We start from the raw sequence: 19,789 nt of genomic DNA on the forward strand, positions 1-19,789 counted from the left end.
CACATATGTGGTCATGTGTGTGATTGGTTGTGCATGTCCTTGTCAGTGCATTTTACAATATTCTGGTTGTGCAAGTCCTGGGCAGTGCATTTTACACGATTTTGGTTGTGCATGTTCTGGCAGTGCATTTTACACTATTTGGCAGTATGTACGACTGTGTTAGCGGTTTATGGCAACTCGAATGTGACCATTTGAGCATTAAGTCGCTGTCGCCACATATTTCTTTTTCTTGTAGCATTATTTGTGTCTCTGACTCTTTTTGTATGTGATTTGCTAGCTGTGAGTATATCTCTGTGATAGATTGTTTCTGTATGCTGGTGTGTCTAATTATTGTACTTGTTTGAATAGGGCGTGGGCATCTATGTGGTCCCATTGTAGAAGGATGCGTGGGTTTTTGATTGACATTGGTGTCGGTTTATTTTGATTGAATATTGGTGCCTGAATAGTTTGCCCTCATGTGGGCGCATGGGTCTTTTGATTTGGTGGGGCACCTGTTGCCTTTGTTGGTTCTGCTTGAGAGTAGATTGTTGTGAACATGATTATGCCACAGTTCAAAGTAAGAATGCCCACCAGCAGAGGAAGACGGTGGTGTGTTATGTGTGCTCTATCCAGTGCGGCTGTGAAAGGCGGCATTAGTGGTGGGGCTAAAGTGTGGTATTGCATTACTAGCACTGCAGAGCTGCGCTGGCTTACGCAGAGTGTCATTCCACTGCTGGTAGTTGGTTCACTGAAGTGGATATTCACTCAGTTAAGAAAATTGCATGAAATGCAATCCATCTAAATCCAATACTCTAAAGATTAGATTAGTGAGGAAAGCACAATTGTACTTTCCCGAAATAAAAACCAATGGGCAGCAGTTTGGAGTTGATTAATATGATTTATCTGTTTCCAGGAATCCCGTACAGGAGAGGCTACCTGCTCTACGGTCCTCCTGGCTGCGGAAAGAGCAGCTTCATGTGAGTACCAGTAGAGGTTTCGGTCTCGCCTCCAGACATCTTTTAGCTTCTGCACAAGTCCTGTATGTGTGTATGTGGCAGTTCTATAGCACAGACCTGCCCATAAGGCAGCCAAGAGGTAAGTTTAAAGACAAGCATAAAGACAATGAGTAATAGATGAAGAAGCTGGGTTGTGGGTTATTAATGCATTATACGCATTTGTGACCTCTTGTCAACCATGCCAAAACCTTACAGTGAACTTAGAGCCTGCTATTGCTTAATTGTCTGTATTGTCACTCATTTGCTTCTTATTCAAGGGCTTGCCCCCCTCTTCTCACATTTGCCACTTCCGTGGAGTATAGCCTCTTTACCATCTTTTTGATTAGGTGACTTGTCTTCTTGCACTTCTCACATTAGGGAACTACTTTTTACTCCAGTACTGGAACTTTCATAGATCCACATGCTTGAATCATTCCTGTCATCGAGATGGGAGTCCCCGGTATATAAAAATAGCAATGCATAGCCATTACAAACTAGAAACCAGGCCATTCCAGTTTTGTAACATATCCACCTCTTTGTATAAGGGACCAAATAAAATCCACAACCAGTCAGATCAGCCTCACCCTCTAGAACCCTCCTGAGAGAACCTCAGACCTTCAGATTTTCTACCGTACGTTGTGCTAGAGCATCTAGACTGAGCTCTGCTCAGCTATTCCTTTTTCTACTACTCTTGAGAGAAATCTTTCAGCTCTAATTTTGAGATTACTCTTAAATCTTGGTCTGTTCTCTATTTATCATGGTAGACAAGGAGAAAAAAGGCCTTTTTAGAGCTTGTGCCACATGCTCTAAAAAGAGGCTTTATGTGGATGACCCACATAAAGTTTGTATATATTGCGTGTATCCAGACCACAAGGCCAAGGACTGCAAGGTATGTCGTACCTTTTCTACTAAAACATTGAGGGATCTTGAGGGGACGTCTCCTTACCTGGCTCCAGAAGCTAAAAGCAAAAACAACAATTGATGGACAGAATGCAGAACAATGTCATACATTCACCCCAGTATAGAGATTAGGGCCTAAATCCATCGTTTTTTTGCTCACAATGCCATTCCAGTTTGAACCCAGCCATATGCAAATCAGTCTTGATCCTGTGCCTCATGGGAACAGTCCAGCTCGAACTGCCAAGCCAGGTCCTCCCTGGACTGGAAACAAGCATCCTAGGACCGGTTTCGGGGCTAAAGAATGATGATGGATTAAACCCAGATCAGTTGACTGGGGGTGAGTGTTTGATTTGCTCAAACGCTCCGTCCATCATTCCCTTTGGTATTGCTTTGTTCGCCCTAAGTTGGCAGGGTATGCCCAGACGTGGGTAACTTGCTCACTTTGCCACTGGATTCAAGATAGCCTGGCTGATGAGGGTTATGAACCCGAAACCGGTCCCAGGATGCTTGTTTCGGTCCAAGGAAGACATGGCTTAGCAGTTCGGGCTGGACTGTTCCCATGAGGCACAGGGTCAGACTGATTTGCATATGGCCATGTCTGAACTGGGGTGGTGGAGTGAGCTAAAGAATGATGATGGATTAAACCCAGATCAGTTGACTGGGGGTGAGTGTTTGATTTGCTCAAACTCTCCGTCCATCAACACCTTTGGTGTCCAGAAGCTAAAATCCAGAGGAGATCCAGTTTCTAGTGATGACAGTGATGAGGCCTCATCTGCTTCATCTTCCAGAAGATCTGTAAAAAGAAGGTCTGACCCTACTTCTTCTGAGGAGTGCCCTCAAAAAGCCTCTTAAAAGAACTCTCATGGGTCTGACAGGCTCAGTCCAACTAAATCTCCTCACCGAGGTGAAAAGGAGAGGAAAGAAATTAAAACAGGAGAAAGTGGAGTGAGGAAGTCAAGCGCTATTCTTCCTTCTTCCCCTCCTGAGGGACGAAAGTGCTCAAGAAACCATCCTCTGTGCCTCTTGAGGAATGACAGGAAAAAAAGTTACCACCGTCGACAAAGCAGTCGACGACACAGTCGGTGAAGAAACCATCATCGACATCGTCGTCGCGGAGTGGCAACTTTCGTCAGTTCTGACGACGGGATCGTCTCCGGGAGCTTGGATGGTGACGAAGGTAGTTCCAACTCTGTCGACGACGGAGGCGACGACGGCAGTGAGGACGAAGCTGTCGATGCCTGCAGCAATGATGGCCACTAAGACAACGATGGTATTGACAACAGCCCTGTCTGTGGCAATATCTTCATCGTCGAAGGGAGTGAAAAATTCTGCAGAGAAGGACAGAAAGCGCCATGTGACTCCGGAAGTCACTTCACCTAGCAAGGTGATCCCTCTTCTACCCGCTCACCTCCTTGAAGAGGAGGACTCGGAGGATGACGGTCCTTTCGGATCTGCCCATAGCCCTGCGAACTGCACGTTAAGTGCCAGTAAGAGGATTCTGAAGAGGGAAATGAAGGGGAACAGGACTATGATCCTCCCCAGGACTACCATAGAGGATATCAAGAGGAGATGGTCTATATGCCGTCCTCGTTGATTTCAGACTTGCAATTTATGCTGTCAGACTACAAACGGAGATTTCCAACACCATCTTTGGCTCCTGAACAGGGCTCCGTTCCCACTGGACCAACCTCTGTGCCTTCCACCCCCTGGGTACCACCACCGCCGCTGCAATTGATAGAGGATCCTCCACCTACTACTCCTATTATCCAACAAGATACCTCGATGATGACCAAGGGGCACAGATCTTCCAGACCCTCATGGGGAATGGGATGATTATATTATTCCTACTCCTTCTTCCCCTTCACCGGCTCCTGTGGATTCTCCGCCGGGGGACATAGGTGGTTTCCACAATTTGTTTGAGAGGGCGGCCAAGAGGTTTCATCTGCCTATGCCTTCGGTGCAGACAGACTGTTTCTTATATGACTTTAAGGAACCCTATAAGAAGACGGTAAGAACCAGTCCCATTGTAAATCATGTATGGGATGAGGGTATTAAAATCACGAAGGCCCCAGCCACGGTGATCCCGTTGCTTCCTCGATTGGAAAAGAAATATAAAGCCCCAGAGGATAGCCCGGCCTGCCTAGTGAGTCAGCCGAATCCGGACTCATATCGCACGCAGCGCAGCGGAAGTCGAAGAATCCGGCAGCTCCTCTGACTACACCTCCGGACAAGGAAGGCAGACGTCTGGACAATGCGGGCAAAAGATATTCCTCTATGTCAGGCCTACTGGTCAAAGCAGCTAACGCTTTAGCGATTTTGGGACGCTACAACCGTCATATCTGGTGTGATCTGTCTCCTTACCACGACCACCTTCCTGAAGACAGCAAAACCGAAGCAAGAAAGATCCTCTTGAAAGGAGAGAGAGCCTCCCCTGAGGTCATTGATTGTGCAATGGATAGTGCTACAACTGCTTTTCGTTCCCTGGCAGGAGCGGCAGTCCTACGTCGCCAGGGTTGGCTTCGAGCAACCTTTTAGACCAGAGGTTCAGAACAAAATATTAGACCTTCCATTCGATGGAGAAGCGCTCTTTGGAAAACGTGGATGACGCTCTCCAAGGCTTAAAAAATGACAAAGACACGGTGAAGTCGCTGGGGACGCTTCAATACCGCAAGGTTAATTATCGAGACGCAAGGGTGGAGGGCTTCCTTCATATAGAGGAGGGTACAAACAGTATAGATTCTCCTCTTATACACCTGCCACGCAGTGTTACCGTCCGCAGTACAATCAGCGACAAGGTTAGTCAGCAAACCATTCCAAATCGGCTGCCAGAGGCAGAGCAGGACGTCAGAGGAAGGATTCCTCAAGACGGCAATAGCGGCTTGCAGGCTCTGACTACTGTTCCTCCCCCTCATCACTCGCCTGTAGGGGGCTGGATTTCTCTCTACTTCCAAAATTAGCAACAAATAACATTGGATCGTTGGGTGCTCAGCATAGTTCAATTTGGCCATACGTTGGAGTTTGTTCACCCTCCTCCAAGCACCCCTCCTTGCACCCACTTAACAAGACATATCCGTCTCCTGCACTTAGAAGTCCTACAACTGTTGCAGAAAGGGGCAATAGAACCGGTCCCTTTATCACAAAGAGGAAGGGGGTTCTAATCTTGGTTCTTTCTGAACCGAAAGACTGTCGAAAAGTGGCGCCCTATCCTTGATCTGAGGGATCTCATAAAGCAGTCGTTCCGAATGATCTTGCAGGATATACTTCGACTTCTAAATTCAGGAGATTTCATGGCCACTTTGGACCTAGAGGACGCATATTTTCACGTCCCCATTCATCCATCGCACAGGAAATTCCTTCGCTTCACAGTAGCCAAGAGCCACTTTCAATTCAAGGTCCTCCCTTTCGGCCTCAGATCGGCACCAAGAATCTTTACGAAAATTCTGGCTCCGGTGGCGGCTTTCCTAAGAAGACAACAGCACCAGGTGTTTCCCTACCTAGATGACTGGTTAATTAAAGCCCCTTCCAAAGCAGCAGCCAGGAATTATGTGACGGCCTGTACAACGCTTTTCAAAGGTCTAGGTCTTACCCTCAACAGGGAAAAGTCAAACTTGCGTCCTTCCATGAACGCCATGTTTCTGGGAGCCATATTGGACACGTCCCTAAACAGAGCATTTCCATCACTAGAAAGTCAAGTCAGGCTGATGTCAATGGCTCGTCGGCTTCTAAAAAGGTGGTCACTTTCAGTTCGCCTCTACAAGTCCCTTCTGGGATACAATTCATCCTGTGTTCTCTGATACCCCACTGCAGGCTACAAATGCATCCTCTACAGGAGCAACTAGACTTACAGTGGTGTCAGGTGGAAGGATCTTTCGAGGACATGATCACAGTAACTTCGCCAATGAGACAGGCTGCTTCATGGTGGATTCACAAAGCGAACATTTCGCAGGGCCTCTGTTCTGGTCATCCCAGCTCCTCAGATAATTCCAACAGATGCATCTCTGGAGGGTTGGGGAGCGGTCTTGCAGGACCTCTAAATCAATGGTCGATGGCAACAGCATCATCGCCTTCTACACGTCAATCAGCTGGAGCTAAGAGCGATTCGCCTAGCCCTACAGGCGTTTCTTCCAAGAATAAAAAATTAATCGGTTCTGATCAGAACAGACAATACCACGGCCATGCATTACGTCAACAAGCAGGGCGGCATGAGATCCCGTCTATCTTCTGTGGAAACCCAAAGTATCTGGGAATGGGAGATCCTACATGGGGTTTCGCTGAAAGCCGAGAATCTTCCAGGGAATCTCAACGAGACAGCAGACACACTAAGCAGGCTAAAGTCAGGCTGCCACGAGTGGGAGCTGGACCAGAGGACACTGGACGACATCTTCTGGAGATGGGGCAGACCGTCCATTGATCTGTTTGCGACACCAGAGAACAAGAAATGTCAGTGCTTTGCAAGCTAGCATTACCATCCGGGATCCTGGGGGAATGCGTTTTCGATAGCATGGTCAGGCGCCTTAGGCTACGCTTTTCCCCCCATTATGCTTCTCCCTAGGCTTCGCAGGAAGATAAAGTCAGAACCCTGCAAAATGATTCTCATAGCACTGTACTGGCCTTGCCAGTACTGGTACACGGAGCTGCTACTTCTGTCAGTGGATCAACATATTCCCTTGGATCCTATCCCATCATTGCTGATGATGTCCCAGGGCCAAGTACTGCATCCGGATCCCATATCCCTTCAATTATCAGCTTGGCTCCTGAGCACAGAGAGTTTCTCGACCTGAATCTGTCCACAGAGTGTAGAGACATCCTTTCCCCGGCTTGTGCTCAGAGTACGAACAAGACATACCGTATGAAGTGGAAGAGATTTTGTCTCTGGTGTCAAAGATCAGGAGTTCACCCTTTCTCTTCCTCAGCTCAAGAGATTCTTCCTTATATTCTTTCCTTGGCCAAGGCTGGTTTAGCTCACGCATCCATCAAAGTTCACCTTGCAGCCATCTCTCGTTTCAGAAGGACGTCTTCAGGCCCTACTCTATGGTCAACAAGCATAATAAAGCAATTCATGAAGGGACTCTTTCGGGTCTTTCCTCCACTCTGGCACCTTAATGTGGTCTAGGCTCAGCTCATGAAACATCTGTTCGAGCTTATCCATAAAGCTGAGTTAAAATGTATTTCGTTTAAGGTGGCTCTTCTTTTAGCGCTAATATCTGCAAGAAGGGTTAGCGAATTGCAGGCGCTCACGATTCAGGAGCCTTTTCTTCAATTCAAAAATGATACAGTGGTTCTTTGTACTAACCCCAAATTCATCCCTAAGGTGCCTTCGGACTTTCATTTGAATGAACCTCTGGTTCTTAAGATTTTTTTCCCTCTGCCTACTACACCAGCTGAGAAACCACTCCATTCTTTAGACATTCAACGCTGTTTAAAATTCTATCTCCATAGAACTAAACACTTTAGAAAGTCACCTCAGCTCTTTGTGGCTTTTAGTGCTCCTCGTAAGGGTTATCCCCTATCCAAGCAAGGTATTGCACGTTCGATTTCCAGTTCTATCCAGTACTTTCATCAATTGGCTGGGAAACCCCTCCAAGGAAAGGTGCGTGCTCACTCTACGAGGGCAGTCTCTTCCTCTACGGCCCTCTTTGCGGGGGTACTTATCTGGGATGTATGCAGAGCGGCTACCTGGAAGAGCATCCATACTTTTACCAGACATTACTGCTTTGATTCTTCGACGCGCAGTGATACTGCAGCGGGCCAAGCAATTCTGAGGTACCTGTTTCAGTAGCGGTGAGCTTTTCCTCTCATCCCTCCTTCCTTTTCTTTCCTAAGATCTTCGCACATTCTTTGATAAATGTATTGTTTCTGGCTATATTGTCTGCCTATAAGCTTTGATGATGCCTTTTGTTTTTCTTACTACTTCTTTGAATTTTCTGTACGATTAAGCTGTATGTAGTCTTGATATTTTAAGAAGTCTAAATTGAGGAAATGTTTTCCTTTCTCTAATCTGTTCTGTGCATTATTTGCGGTTGTTCAAGATAATAAGAACAAAAAATGTGCCCTTGACTGCTAGCTACTCTGTTTCAAGCATGTGAATCTATGCAAGTTCCAGTACTGGAGTAAGAAAACAACGTTAGTTCTCCAGTAACGGAAGCTTTCATAGATTCATATGCAACCCACCCTCCTCCCCATGGAAAGCTCGGCATTCTGCATCTTTTATGGTTATCCTATGCCACTATGGCTACGAAACTCTGAAGGTCTGAGGTTCTCTCAGGAGGGTTCTAGAGGGTGAGGCTGATCTGATTGGTTGTGGAGTTTATTTAGTCTCTTTTACAAAAAGAGATGGATATGTTACAAAACTGGAATTGGCCTAGGCCTGATTTCTAGTTTGTAATGGCTTTGCATTGCTATTCTTATATACTGGGGACTCCCATCTCGACGACGGGGATTGATTCATGCATTTGAATCTATGAAAGCTTCCAATAGTGGAGAAGTAAAGTTACAGGTAAGTAACTTGTTTTCTTATTTTTTAATTAAGTACTCCTTGAGAGTGCGTGCATTTTTTTGCCTTTTCCTGTGCTGTTCTCTCTCCCGAAAGGCCTGTCTCAATAACTGAAGACATTAAGGATCGCTTGGCTTTTGGCGCATGCTTATAATGCTCTTGTTTTCCAGCATAAACTGCACTAAGTAGAAGCCGAGAACAGCACAGCTGTGTGCCATCTGGAAAGGTAAATTTCCATTGCCTTAATTAGGACATCTTTAACAAGTCGAATGTGACTTTGCCTTAAATGAGACCACACGTCTTGTTGGGAATACACAACTTTGTGTTCAGACAACTAATTGTGCTCTTGCGTGTTTTCGAATATAATAAGACCACAATCTCTCAGTAGTTCTCAAGGTTTTATTAGCTCTATTGGAAATGAATCCAATCCTGTCCTGGCTTGATGTAAAGATGTCATGAACAGTCAGTCTTCTTCGCCATTGCTTCTCGGTAATAAACCACATTAAATGAAGTTTCCTTCCCAAACCTTCACTTGTAGGGAGTACTCCACTTGCTCTTTTGCTGACAGCAAAGCACACAATCTCTTAGGAGAAGCCTCAGCTTTGCTTTTTATTTTGCGTATATTACGCTGCTTGCAAACTAGCATTTTATCTTCTTATGAGCTTTGTTGCTCCCTCTTGAACGACTTCCATATTAACATTTAATGCATCTGCTCCTCTTTTAACTTGGACCCAAGCCCCCTTCCTCCTGACACCCAATCTTCCCAGCTACTATTGAGCGCAATAATGCTTTGATCACAGTAGCCCTATTGCAAGCCAGTTGGAATCTAGCCTTAATTGTTCCTTGAGAAAGAGTTTTTCTGTGGAGCGCACAGCTCTTACTATCACCCCATTTTTCTTCTGCTATGTATACAGAATCTGTGAGGAACATGTCCACTCTCAGCTCACCAATTCCCCTTAAACTAGCAATTGTTTGGTCTCACTGCTTAAAGTTCTTCTTTCTCTGCCTCCGAATACATATAAACTGTTGTCCTGGCAGCCACTCTTTCAGGACTGGTCTACGGAAATTCCTATCTTTGGCTCTCCCGCTCTCTAATTTGTCAGCTTGAGGTTCTCCAGAATGCTGTCATTCGACTCATTGTTGGCTTCCTGCAGTGGTTCTCTGTTACCAATCACCTGTCCGCCCTTGACTTATGCTCATCACCAGACAGATTGTCTTCACTGCGTTTTTCCTGCTTCATCAAGGCTTTGTTAGATCTGAACCACTTTACTTTTAGTACATACTTACCCCCTATATTCCAAGCTGTTTCCTTTGTTACTTTCAGTATTATTTGATTCACCCTTCCATAATTCATAGGGCATGGAGCTGGTGATCAAGCCTCTTCTTTTTTTACAGTAAATGCTGAAACCTTCTGTCTCCACCTCTCTGTCGTCTCTCTCTCTGTCGTCTCTCCAACTATCTTCTTTTTGAAAATCCCTGAAAATCTATTTCTTTTCCTACTGAATTCCCGTTAATCTGCCACGTTAGCTGATTCTGAGTGCCACATCACCATCTGGGACAACAAAGTACTTCACAGGTATGCTATGATCATCTTCATCATCAACGGGAAGACCATTGTACATTTGTGATGCTGCTGGGAATGCAGATTGATTGGCAGTCCAATTTAGGGTGTCCGGCAAAGTCTTGCACAGACGGCCCCAAACATGTACCTTTACGTCCTGGGTAAAAGTTGCAGCATATCGGGTCTGGTCTAAGGTTAGAGGTAGGTGCTTAAGAATGTTACTTTTATACACCACACCTTTTGCATTCTCCCCATGCTGCATTGTTAAAAGGGGGCTTCAGTATGACACCTAAGGTATGCGGATGATGTAAACTTTGAGAGACTTCCGCCTGTCTCCCCGGAAAAGTCCTGCAGCTGTTGGTGGCGATGAATGCATTGAATAGTGAGTTTCATGTTTGTGCATGTGTATGCGGCATGCATCTGTGCTGACCAAATTCCTGTGTTCATTGCAGACACGTTGCTAATTGGTCTTTCTTTTTGGCTTAGTGATAGGCCTTGCGATGATACATATTGCTAATTGGACCCAACCAAAAGTATTTTGTGTACATTGTTTAGTGTTAGTTGTCTTTTGTGGTAAGCCTCACAGGTTTTAGTTTGGTACTCTAGTTGTGCCTAAAGTAATGTAATTCCTTTCCATTGCGGTTCCTGTTGAGTTCTTGACTCTTTTGTTGACTTCTTGTCTCTTTTGTTGACTTCTTGTCTCTTTTGTTGACTTCTTGTCTCTTTTGTTGACTTCTTGTCTCTTTTGTTGACTTCTTGTGTCTTTTGTTGACATCTTTTATCTTTTGTTCAGCACGGCCCTTGCTGGGGAACTAGAGTACAGCATCTGTCTGATGAGCCTGAGTGACAGCAGTCTGTCTGATGATCGCCTGAACCACCTGCTGAGCGTGGCACCCCAGCAGAGCATCATCCTTCTGGAGGACGTGGATGCGGCATTTGTGAGCCGGGACATGGGCACACAGAGTGAGTAACGGAGCCACGACCCTGGCCAGCCGAGCTGGCCTCTCACATGGAGGTGCCTAGATACTAAAGGCAGACAGGCATACACATGACTATCTAGTCTGTTCTTTATCGTTAACTCTGCCCCTTTTATAGCAACATTTGTGATGTCCTATTGTTGACGATGAAAACACCTGAGACTTCCTATTTAATCTGTTAAATATGGAATCACTTTGTTTCATTGGGTTTTTATTCTGGTATAGTATCGTCCCGACTCCACATTATGATCTCACAAACACTTGCATCTTATGGCTCTTCTTCCTACAGATCCTACTGCTTACCAGGGAATGGGGCGACTGACCTTCAGCGGCTTACTGAACGCTCTGGATGGCGTGGCCTCCACTGAAGCGAGAATCGTGTTCATGACCACCAATTACATTGACAGGTAAGTAAGTACCATTGAAAGGATGTAGCCACAGTGCTGCAGTGTGGTGCCATCAGTGTAGTGGTGGTCGATGTAGTAACATAAAATCTCAAGAAGGCACTTTGGAATTGAAAGGCTGATGTCAAAGCCATCGTGGCCTCGTTCTGAGAACTGTATTGCAATCAGCCTTTATCAGACCGTGTAAATGTGCAGTTTCCTATGGTTAAACCTGGAGAAAACTGAGTTCATAGACCCGGGACTCAGCATAGTTTGTACACGGCCAATGATGTATGTACAGTGTGTAAGCGTTCCAAACACTGTACAGGCTGGTTTTGCACTCCGCACAGCACTCTGGATGGAATAAGGCTAATAAGTATAAAAGCTTAGGGATTCTTGGTTATTCTCATGGCTCCTGTATCCATTGGGGGAGCACTGTTGATGAATTCAGACCAATGAGGGGTCACATTTTGAGCTTCTCAGCTTAGACTGATATGTGCAGACTCTAGCTCGGACTTCAGACTACACTGTATATTTAGGAAATCTTTGAGTCTCAAAAGTGAGAGAGAGTATTTGTGAATGTAGATGCATGGACATGATTGGAGTTGTCCTAAAGTTAATGCATGAGTTTTATTTTTAAGATAAGAGAGCTCTTGAAAGGATATGCAAGACTTATAAGTGGATAAGGCATCCCTGTCATTGACTCTGTACTGCTGTCATCATCTACAGTTTATGATCATTCACTTTATGTGATAAGCTTCCTATTTGTAAAGTCTCCCATAGAAGAGATACTAAGCTTCTGTCTTAGGCAATGACCCTCGGTCTAGGTCCACTCTCTCCCCGCAGCTCTGCTGTGCCGTCTCTTGCCTCCAGACCCTGACCTCCTCCTTGTGAGATTCGAGGCTGCTGCCCGCTCCTGCGCCTGCTGCCCGCTCCAACTAGGACCAGACTGCCTGCAATCACTGTGACTTTTCTTAATTTTTCCCTGTTGTGCCACTTTTATTGTGCCCATCTGTGTCTTGCTCTGATTCCACCACTGTTTTTATTTTCTCGTGCCTGCCTGTTCCTTTCGCCGCTGCTGCCCCTGCGGCACCTCCCCCCCGGAATACCCCCCCGGAATTCCCCCGCTCCCACCTCCCAGCCTCTCCTCCCTCCCACCTCCCCTACTTAATAGCGGCCGCTGCGCGGTTGCGCCACCGGCGTGCCAAAGGCAAGCCCGTCTGCACCCGTCCGCGACCCGGCTGCGGCCAGCGCTAGAAACCCTGGCCCTCCCACTACCCATCGCTACGACACCACCACCCTCCTCGCACTCAACCCTGGAAGACTTAAAGAATGTCAACAGGCCTCGCCGAACACGACCCACAGCCAGTTCTCCTGCCTCCACTGCCACCAGACACTCACCGCCACCCCGGCCCCCAACACCGCCGACGCCAGCACCGGCGACACCCTAAAATGCATCCTCCTCAACGTACGCTCCGTACACAAACACTCCATGGAAATCTGGAACCTACTCTCTCTCTCGTCCGACATCGCCTTCTTCACAGAGTCCTGGACCAACGCTTCTCCGCCCCCGACATCAGCACCGCCATCCCAGACAGATGCAAGATCCAAGAGAAAGACCGCCCTAACCACCCAGGAGAGGGCCTCCCATCGCCCACAAGAGCACCCTCCGCCTCACCACCTCCAGCGAAACCTTCCCCTCTGCCGAACACCTGCACTTCCAGATCCAGACCACCCCCAAAGCCACACTCTGAGGAACCCTCGTCTACAGACCCCCCGGCCCCCGAACACCCTTGGCCACCACCATCACCAACTTCATCGCACTCAATGACATCGCCTCAACAAACTACATACTCATTGGAGACCTGAACTTCCATCTCGACAACCCCAGCGACCCCAACTCCACTGTCCTTCGTGACAACCTCGCCAGCATCGTACTTAAACAACTCGTCAACACACCAACCCACAGCGCAGGACACACCCTCGATCCCATCTACGCGGCAGGAAACAACATCCAATTCAGCCACACAACGCAGTCGCCATGGACCGACCACCACTATGTACCCTTCACCATCAACAAACCCAAGGCACCCAAACCAGCCCCACGCCCCCCATGAAGGAACTGGAGCAAGGTTACCGACGAGCAACTTAACTCCACCCTCACCCGAGACAACCACACCTGGGCACCCGACGCAAACGACGCAGCCAGAGAACTCCACACCTGGATCTCTGACTGCGCAGACGAGCTTGCCCCGCTGCGCAACCCCGACATACAACGCTCCAGGAAAGCCGCCTGGTTCACCTCTGCTCTCCAAGAAGCCAGACGCACTTGCAGATGCCTGGAGAAGAACTGGAGAAACACAGAGACAACCAAAAACCACACCACCTACAAGGACTCTATGACGGACTACCACAACCAGATTAGAGCCACCAAGAGGAACTTCATCCACAACAAAATCCTGGCCACCTCCACCAATTCCAAGGAACTTTTCAGTATCATTCAAGAATTAACCAACCCACGCAGCGAAGCCACAGACATCACCCCATCCCAAGACCTCTGCAACAAGCTTGAAATCTATTTCCACCTCAAGATCAAAAACCTCTATGACAACTTTATCGACCATCCACCTGGCGCCACAGACGGCCGCCCGCCCCCCTGAAACACCAGCCAGCCCACCATCTCCAACTGGACACCAATCACAGCCGAAGACACCGCCTAGACCATGAAAAGTATCCACTCGGGGGGCCTCCACCGACCCCTGCCCCCTCACATCTACCACAGAGCCGCGGTCGCCATCGCACCTGAACTACAACACACCATCAACACCACCTTCAAAACAGGCACCTTCCCAGACGACTGGAAGCACGCAGAAGAAGCCCACAGCTGACCCCACCGACCTCAAGAACTGTTAGTCCATCTCGCTCCTCAGATTCGCAGCCAAAGTTGCAGAGAAAACAGTCCACAGCAAACTGACACGATTCATTGAAGAGAATGCCGACCTCGACTCGTCCCAATCCGGATTCTGAAGCAACCACAGCACAGAGACCACCCTACTTGCAGCCACAGATGACATCCGCACCCTCCTGGACCAAGGCCACTCCGCAGCTCTCATCCTACTCGACCTATCAGCGGCCTTCGACACCGTTTCCCTCCGCACACTAGTCGCCAGAATACAAGATGCAGGCATACAAGGAACAGCCCTGGACTGGATACGATCATTCCTCACCGGAAGAAGCCAAAGGATCCGACTCCCACCCTTCCTCTCCGACCCCACGAAAATCACCTGCAGAGTCCCACAGGGTTCCACCTGAGCCCCAGCCTCTTCAACATCTACATGGCCCCCCTCGCAGCTATCGTCCGACAACACGGTCTTAACATCGTATCCTACGCCGATGACACCCAGCTCATCCTCTCCCTCACCAAGGACCCCACCACTGCCAAACTCAACTTCCAGAAAGGAATGCAAGACGTTGCAGTCTGGATGACCAACAGCTGCCTGAAGCTCAATGCTGAGAAGACAGAAGTGCTCGTCCTCGGTACCACCCCTTCTGCATGGGACAGCACCTGGTGACCGACCGCCCTCGGAAGCCCACCTACCCCCTCAGACCACGCCAATGACTTTGGCATCGTACTCGACTCATCACTCACCATGAACAGACAGGTCAACGCCGTCACCTCCAGCTGCTTCTACACCCTCCGCATCCTCCGCAAGACCTTCAAGTGGATCCCCCCTGAGTCAAGGAAGACAGTCACCCACGCACTCATCACCAGCAGACTGCACTATGGAAATGCATTCTATGCCGACATCAACAAGTCCCTACTCTGCAAACTCCAGACAATATAGAACACCGTCACCAGACTCGTCCTCAGCATCCCCCGACACGAACACATCAGTCAACACCTACGAAATCTCCACTGGCTCCCCGTGGAGAAAAGAGTCACTTTAAAAATCCTCACTCACGCCTACAAATGCCTACACAACAACGGACCCAAATACCTCAACGACAGAATCAACTTCCACGTACCCAAAAGAAACCTCAGATCTTCCAACCTCGCACTGGCCGAAACCCTGACCATCCACAGAGCCAAAGCAGGCGGAAGATCCTTCTCTCACATTGCAGCCAAGACCTGGAACGAGCAACTGGCAGATATCAGACGCGCCCCCTCCCTGAACACCTTCAGGAAGAACCTCAAAACTTGGCTCTTCGGCTAAACAGATCTGCGGACTCCCCCGCCCCTCTGCCCCACCCCCCCCCCCCCCCTTCTCAGCGCCTTGAGACCCTCACGGGTGAGTAGCGCGCTTACAATTCCCTGATTGATTGATTGAATGGCAATGAAAGGCAGTGGATGGGAAGTGCCTCCCTCTCTTAGATGTGATTGGCCCAGATTAATGTGGGAGGTTCCGGTCACAGGGCGTCTGCTACTGAAATTTGTGCTGTCCAGTGTTAAATAAGGAAAGCCCTATCTCACTTGAATTCAGGAGTCTGCATACAGGAAGACGTTAGGTCAGTACATTGTTATGGAGTGTAGCAGAGGATATAGACCCTCTCCGTCAAGCTGTACATGCAAGATTACACTAAACAAAATCTGCATTTATGTAGACAAAAAGGGTTTCTCTATGCATGTTTGTCATCCCTTCATCAATATGTATATGCATGGAAGCAGAGAGCCTGTGATTTGGCACTTATAAACCACTTTAACCTGAGGCCTGATTCCGCAGCAGACAATTGAGTATAGGCCCTCCTGAGAAGATCTGGAAATCCCAGGCTTACAGGTTCCATTAACACTGAGCTAAGATGCACAGCTCCCCTTTGCAAGTTTAAACACAATGTAGAGGAATTAGTAGGGGATAATAATGAAACGCACTTTGTTATGTATGTGCAACATTGTTCTTTTATTTCAATTAACGTACAGAGTTTTACTTTGTTGTAACTGTATAGAAAAAGCAGGAAAACCTATGACTGTCCCCAAAGTACGCTATACAACACGATCTGATGACAAGACTTTATCTTCTCTTCTGTTTTTAATGTCAGATTGGATCCTGCCCTGGTCCGCCCCGGCAGAGTGGATGTTAAACAGTATGTTGGGCACTGCTCCCACTGGCAGCTCACTCAGATGTACCTCCGCTTCTACCCCGAGCAGCCTGCAGCTGAAGCCGAGAGGTTTGCCACAGCAGCTCTGGAGGCCTCTGACCGCCTCAGCGCTGCCCAAGTCCAGGGACATTTTATGATGCACAAGTTGGATCCCCTGGGAGCTATCGAAGAAGTCCATTCCTTGGCGACTTGATGGCCGAGAGGTAGTGGCCAGAGTGCGCATAAGTGTGGTTGTGAGGGGCTCCAGTTCCTCAGTCCACACTGGCTCCTGCTGCCTGACAGGGCCAGTGTCAGTCAAAGGCTGTTGTTGATTGTGTTTGTATTAAAGTGGAAAGTCAGACTCTGGGGAGAAGTAAAAAGCACCAACTAGTACCAGAAAGAACATAGTTACCTTGTTAAGCATCTGCCTCATATTTTCATGCACAGCCAGTGGTTAGAACACACATCTGTCCTTTGAACCCCTTATCTGCTCTGGCATGTGCTAATGGCGCTGCTTTTGGATGAGAGAAATGGTAGTTCTTCTGGTAAGCGCGTGACGCCCTATGAAGTTGACAATCACTTTATCAGACTGTGATTTAATGTGTCCATATTGGCAAACAATCCACACCTTGTGTTTTTCATGTTGTGAGGCTTTATACCGGTTAGCAGAAATGATGCTCACCTGGTCCACAAGGCAGCCAGCTATTGTCAGATGTGGCTATTAGATTGTGTAGTCCAACCCTCCAGGGACCATGCACCACTAACTGATGCCCCGGCTTCTTTCCAAGTACAGCACTTCCTTGTGTCATTAGGCTGCAAGGTATCTCAGGTGCACTGCATAGGTTTTCATCCTCTCACTCCCCTTCTGTCCATGTGTCACAATTCAACACGTGTGATTCACTTTTTTTGCTTCTTTGAACCAGGCATTGTTTCGATGCAGTCTAAACACCTGAGGCTAATAGCTGTTGCAGTCTGGCTCTGAGAGTTTCTGAACGTTTCTCAGTTTACTTTTAACAACAACCTTGAGCCTTTTGGTCGAGCTGCCAGTGGTTCCTGGAAACACAGCTGCAACTTCTGCAAACACAGTTCTATCAAACTTTTATTTCGTATATTTATTTATAACATTGTTTTATTATCTTATCCAACCACACGAAAGGTACTGGCAGGAAGGATCACCTCTTTTCTTGGCTCGGCCAGTGGATGGCAAAGAAGTTTTCCACTTTCTGGCTCACTTTCTCCTTGCACCAGTTTGAGAGCTTGTGTGCAGGTGTGATAACAAGTGCCTCGTGAAACTTATCAATTAAGCAAATTGCAGTTAGTAGACCGGTTTAGAGTCCTTTTATCTCCCCCACTGGACACCCGTTCATTGAGTTTGCTGTTATCTGAACTGAGCCTGGGCTGAGGGCAACACAAAGACTCTAAGCAGTTATGCAAAACCCGACCTCATGATGCATCTGCTTGTATCCCATTGGTTACTGTTGCCTCATAATGAGGTTATGTTTTGTTGCCAATGGGAACCAATAAAAATGTTTGGTTTAAGAAAACAGTGATATTGCGTTTCTTCATCCAGTGCATTGTAGTCTGTTTTCACTTTTGATTGCAGTGTCCATAGGTCATCACCCGGCTGTCAATCTTCAAGTGACCTGCAAGGTAATATAACCGAAAACCATTGAAACTTTACCATCTTTTTAATTTTCTGTATGATATTTTAGTACATTTTAAGAAAGACCTTAAAAAAAATTACGTCATCAATTCTTTTGTTTATAAAGAGTTTAAATATAGTTGACTTTTAAAACTCCTTTAACACCTGTCCCCTTCCGGAAAAGTTTTTATTTTTTGCGACCTTAACAAATGGAACACTATGTGGTACTGTGTGGTTGCCCAAACAGGGTCACTAGAGCCATAGTACACAGAGTCCCTGATATGCCGATAGCTCACATTTCAGTGTTAAATAATGACGCATGCATTAACTTAACTGCAGCTACCCAGCGCCCCACTGATAAGAGTTTGGCAGGCCAAGTTAGTAAAGAACATTTTTACAGTTAATGTACACACACACACACACAATAATTATACCAGCTTCACCATTGTCCCATCTCTCGCCTCACACCTGTATTGAGTTATTTGTCGTTATGTACAGTGTTGTCCCGGGACAATACCACAAGCGCCACACCCCTCTTTTTTCCAAACAGCAGCACTCGGTCTCTCAACAAGTTACTGCACCAGCCTCTTCCTGCATGTTCTCTGGAGATAGTATTTTATTCTGTTCAACTCTCGGAAACAAGCTTGAATCGGTTACGTTTTGTCTGGTCACAGTATTGACTCATTAGGCAGCATAAACGGTTAATGTGCTCGCTGCAAAGCACATTGTCTAACATGCAAATCACATGTGTATTTGATGTACATAAGTAAGGTGCTACTGCTTTTGGCACAGAGATCTTTTTGTTACTTGCAGCTCTTACGTTTCAATCTTTCTAATACAATCTAATGCCTTCCAGTATGGATGATAGGGGACTCTTACACCTTGTAACCCTTTTTGTCATAAGTAACGCCATATACATGTGAGTCACATACGTGTATGATTTATTGTCTCTGTCTAATACGTGGGTGTGATGCAAAGCACTCTGAGATCCTGCATTAGAAAGAATAGCGCTATTAAAAGAAAAGAATTAAAATATTAATTTGTAAGTGCTTTTTAAATTGGTGTGTAATTAGTCCTAAAGATCCCCCTCATTTCGTGTACTGAAGTAACTAGTCCATTAGTACATATGAGGGTACCCAAGAGCATATGTTAGAAACCGGCGGCCTGACCTACCAGAACATAGTGGGGCACACATGCTTATTTGCTTTAATATTATTTGTTTACAGACCCTCCAGCATTTCTCGATTCACAAACAAATTGCGAAATCAGCTGAATAGCACGATGGCCACGAAAATCACGAAATGCTGGAGGGTCTGTGTAGTGTATTAAACAAAACACAAGAGGTTTTTGTACAACCCACTAACCTAGGAGCACACAATTTTGTCAATGGGGAAAACCCAGATTTCTGGTTTCACTGTGATTGCGTACAGCCAATAAGGGGGCACAATTTATTTTGGTATCTGCCGGGAGACCTTGTTTTTGCGGCCAAATAGTAAATATTGCAGCCATTGCACTTGTCAGCTAATTTCGCTTTTTTTTGTGAATCGCAAAACGCTGGAGGATTTGAATATTGTTTTTATTTAAATTTTGTTGGGTATAATGTCGATTTTCTTTTATTTTAATGTTTTATGATTTTGTGTACTTTAAGTTACTAATATATTTATGCTAGTCATCTGCAATTTTGTTCAGTAACTTTATATTTTTTGTAATATTTAATGTTTTGTTTTTGAGTATATTTTCATTTTTTATTGGAGGATAGTTGAGCTTGTAGTAGAGAAAATGGGAA

The 19,789-nt window shown here is 46.6% G+C and overlaps 1 protein-coding gene across 4 annotated transcripts in view; it reads left to right on the forward strand.

Moving 5' to 3' along the window:
- BCS1L (BCS1 ubiquinol-cytochrome c reductase complex chaperone) overlaps positions 1-17,905 on the forward strand; it is a 113,748-nt gene extending 95,843 nt beyond the window's left edge. For all 4 annotated transcript variants that reach the window (XM_085650046.1, XM_085650044.1, XM_085650045.1 and 1 more), the window contains 4 exons: positions 893-956; positions 10,722-10,891; positions 11,195-11,312; positions 16,323-17,905. In XM_085650046.1, coding sequence (XP_085506172.1) covers positions 893-956; positions 10,722-10,891; positions 11,195-11,312; positions 16,323-16,575 — 605 coding nt within the window. In that variant the 3' untranslated portion in view covers positions 16,576-17,905. The remainder of the gene's footprint in view (positions 1-892; positions 957-10,721; positions 10,892-11,194; positions 11,313-16,322) is intronic.
- The last annotated feature ends 1,884 nt before the right edge of the window (positions 17,906-19,789 follow it).

The sequence above is a fragment of the Triturus cristatus genome, chromosome 3_2 (genome assembly GCF_964204655.1).
Source record: "Triturus cristatus chromosome 3_2, aTriCri1.1, whole genome shotgun sequence".
Lineage (NCBI taxonomy): Eukaryota > Metazoa > Chordata > Amphibia > Caudata > Salamandridae > Triturus > Triturus cristatus.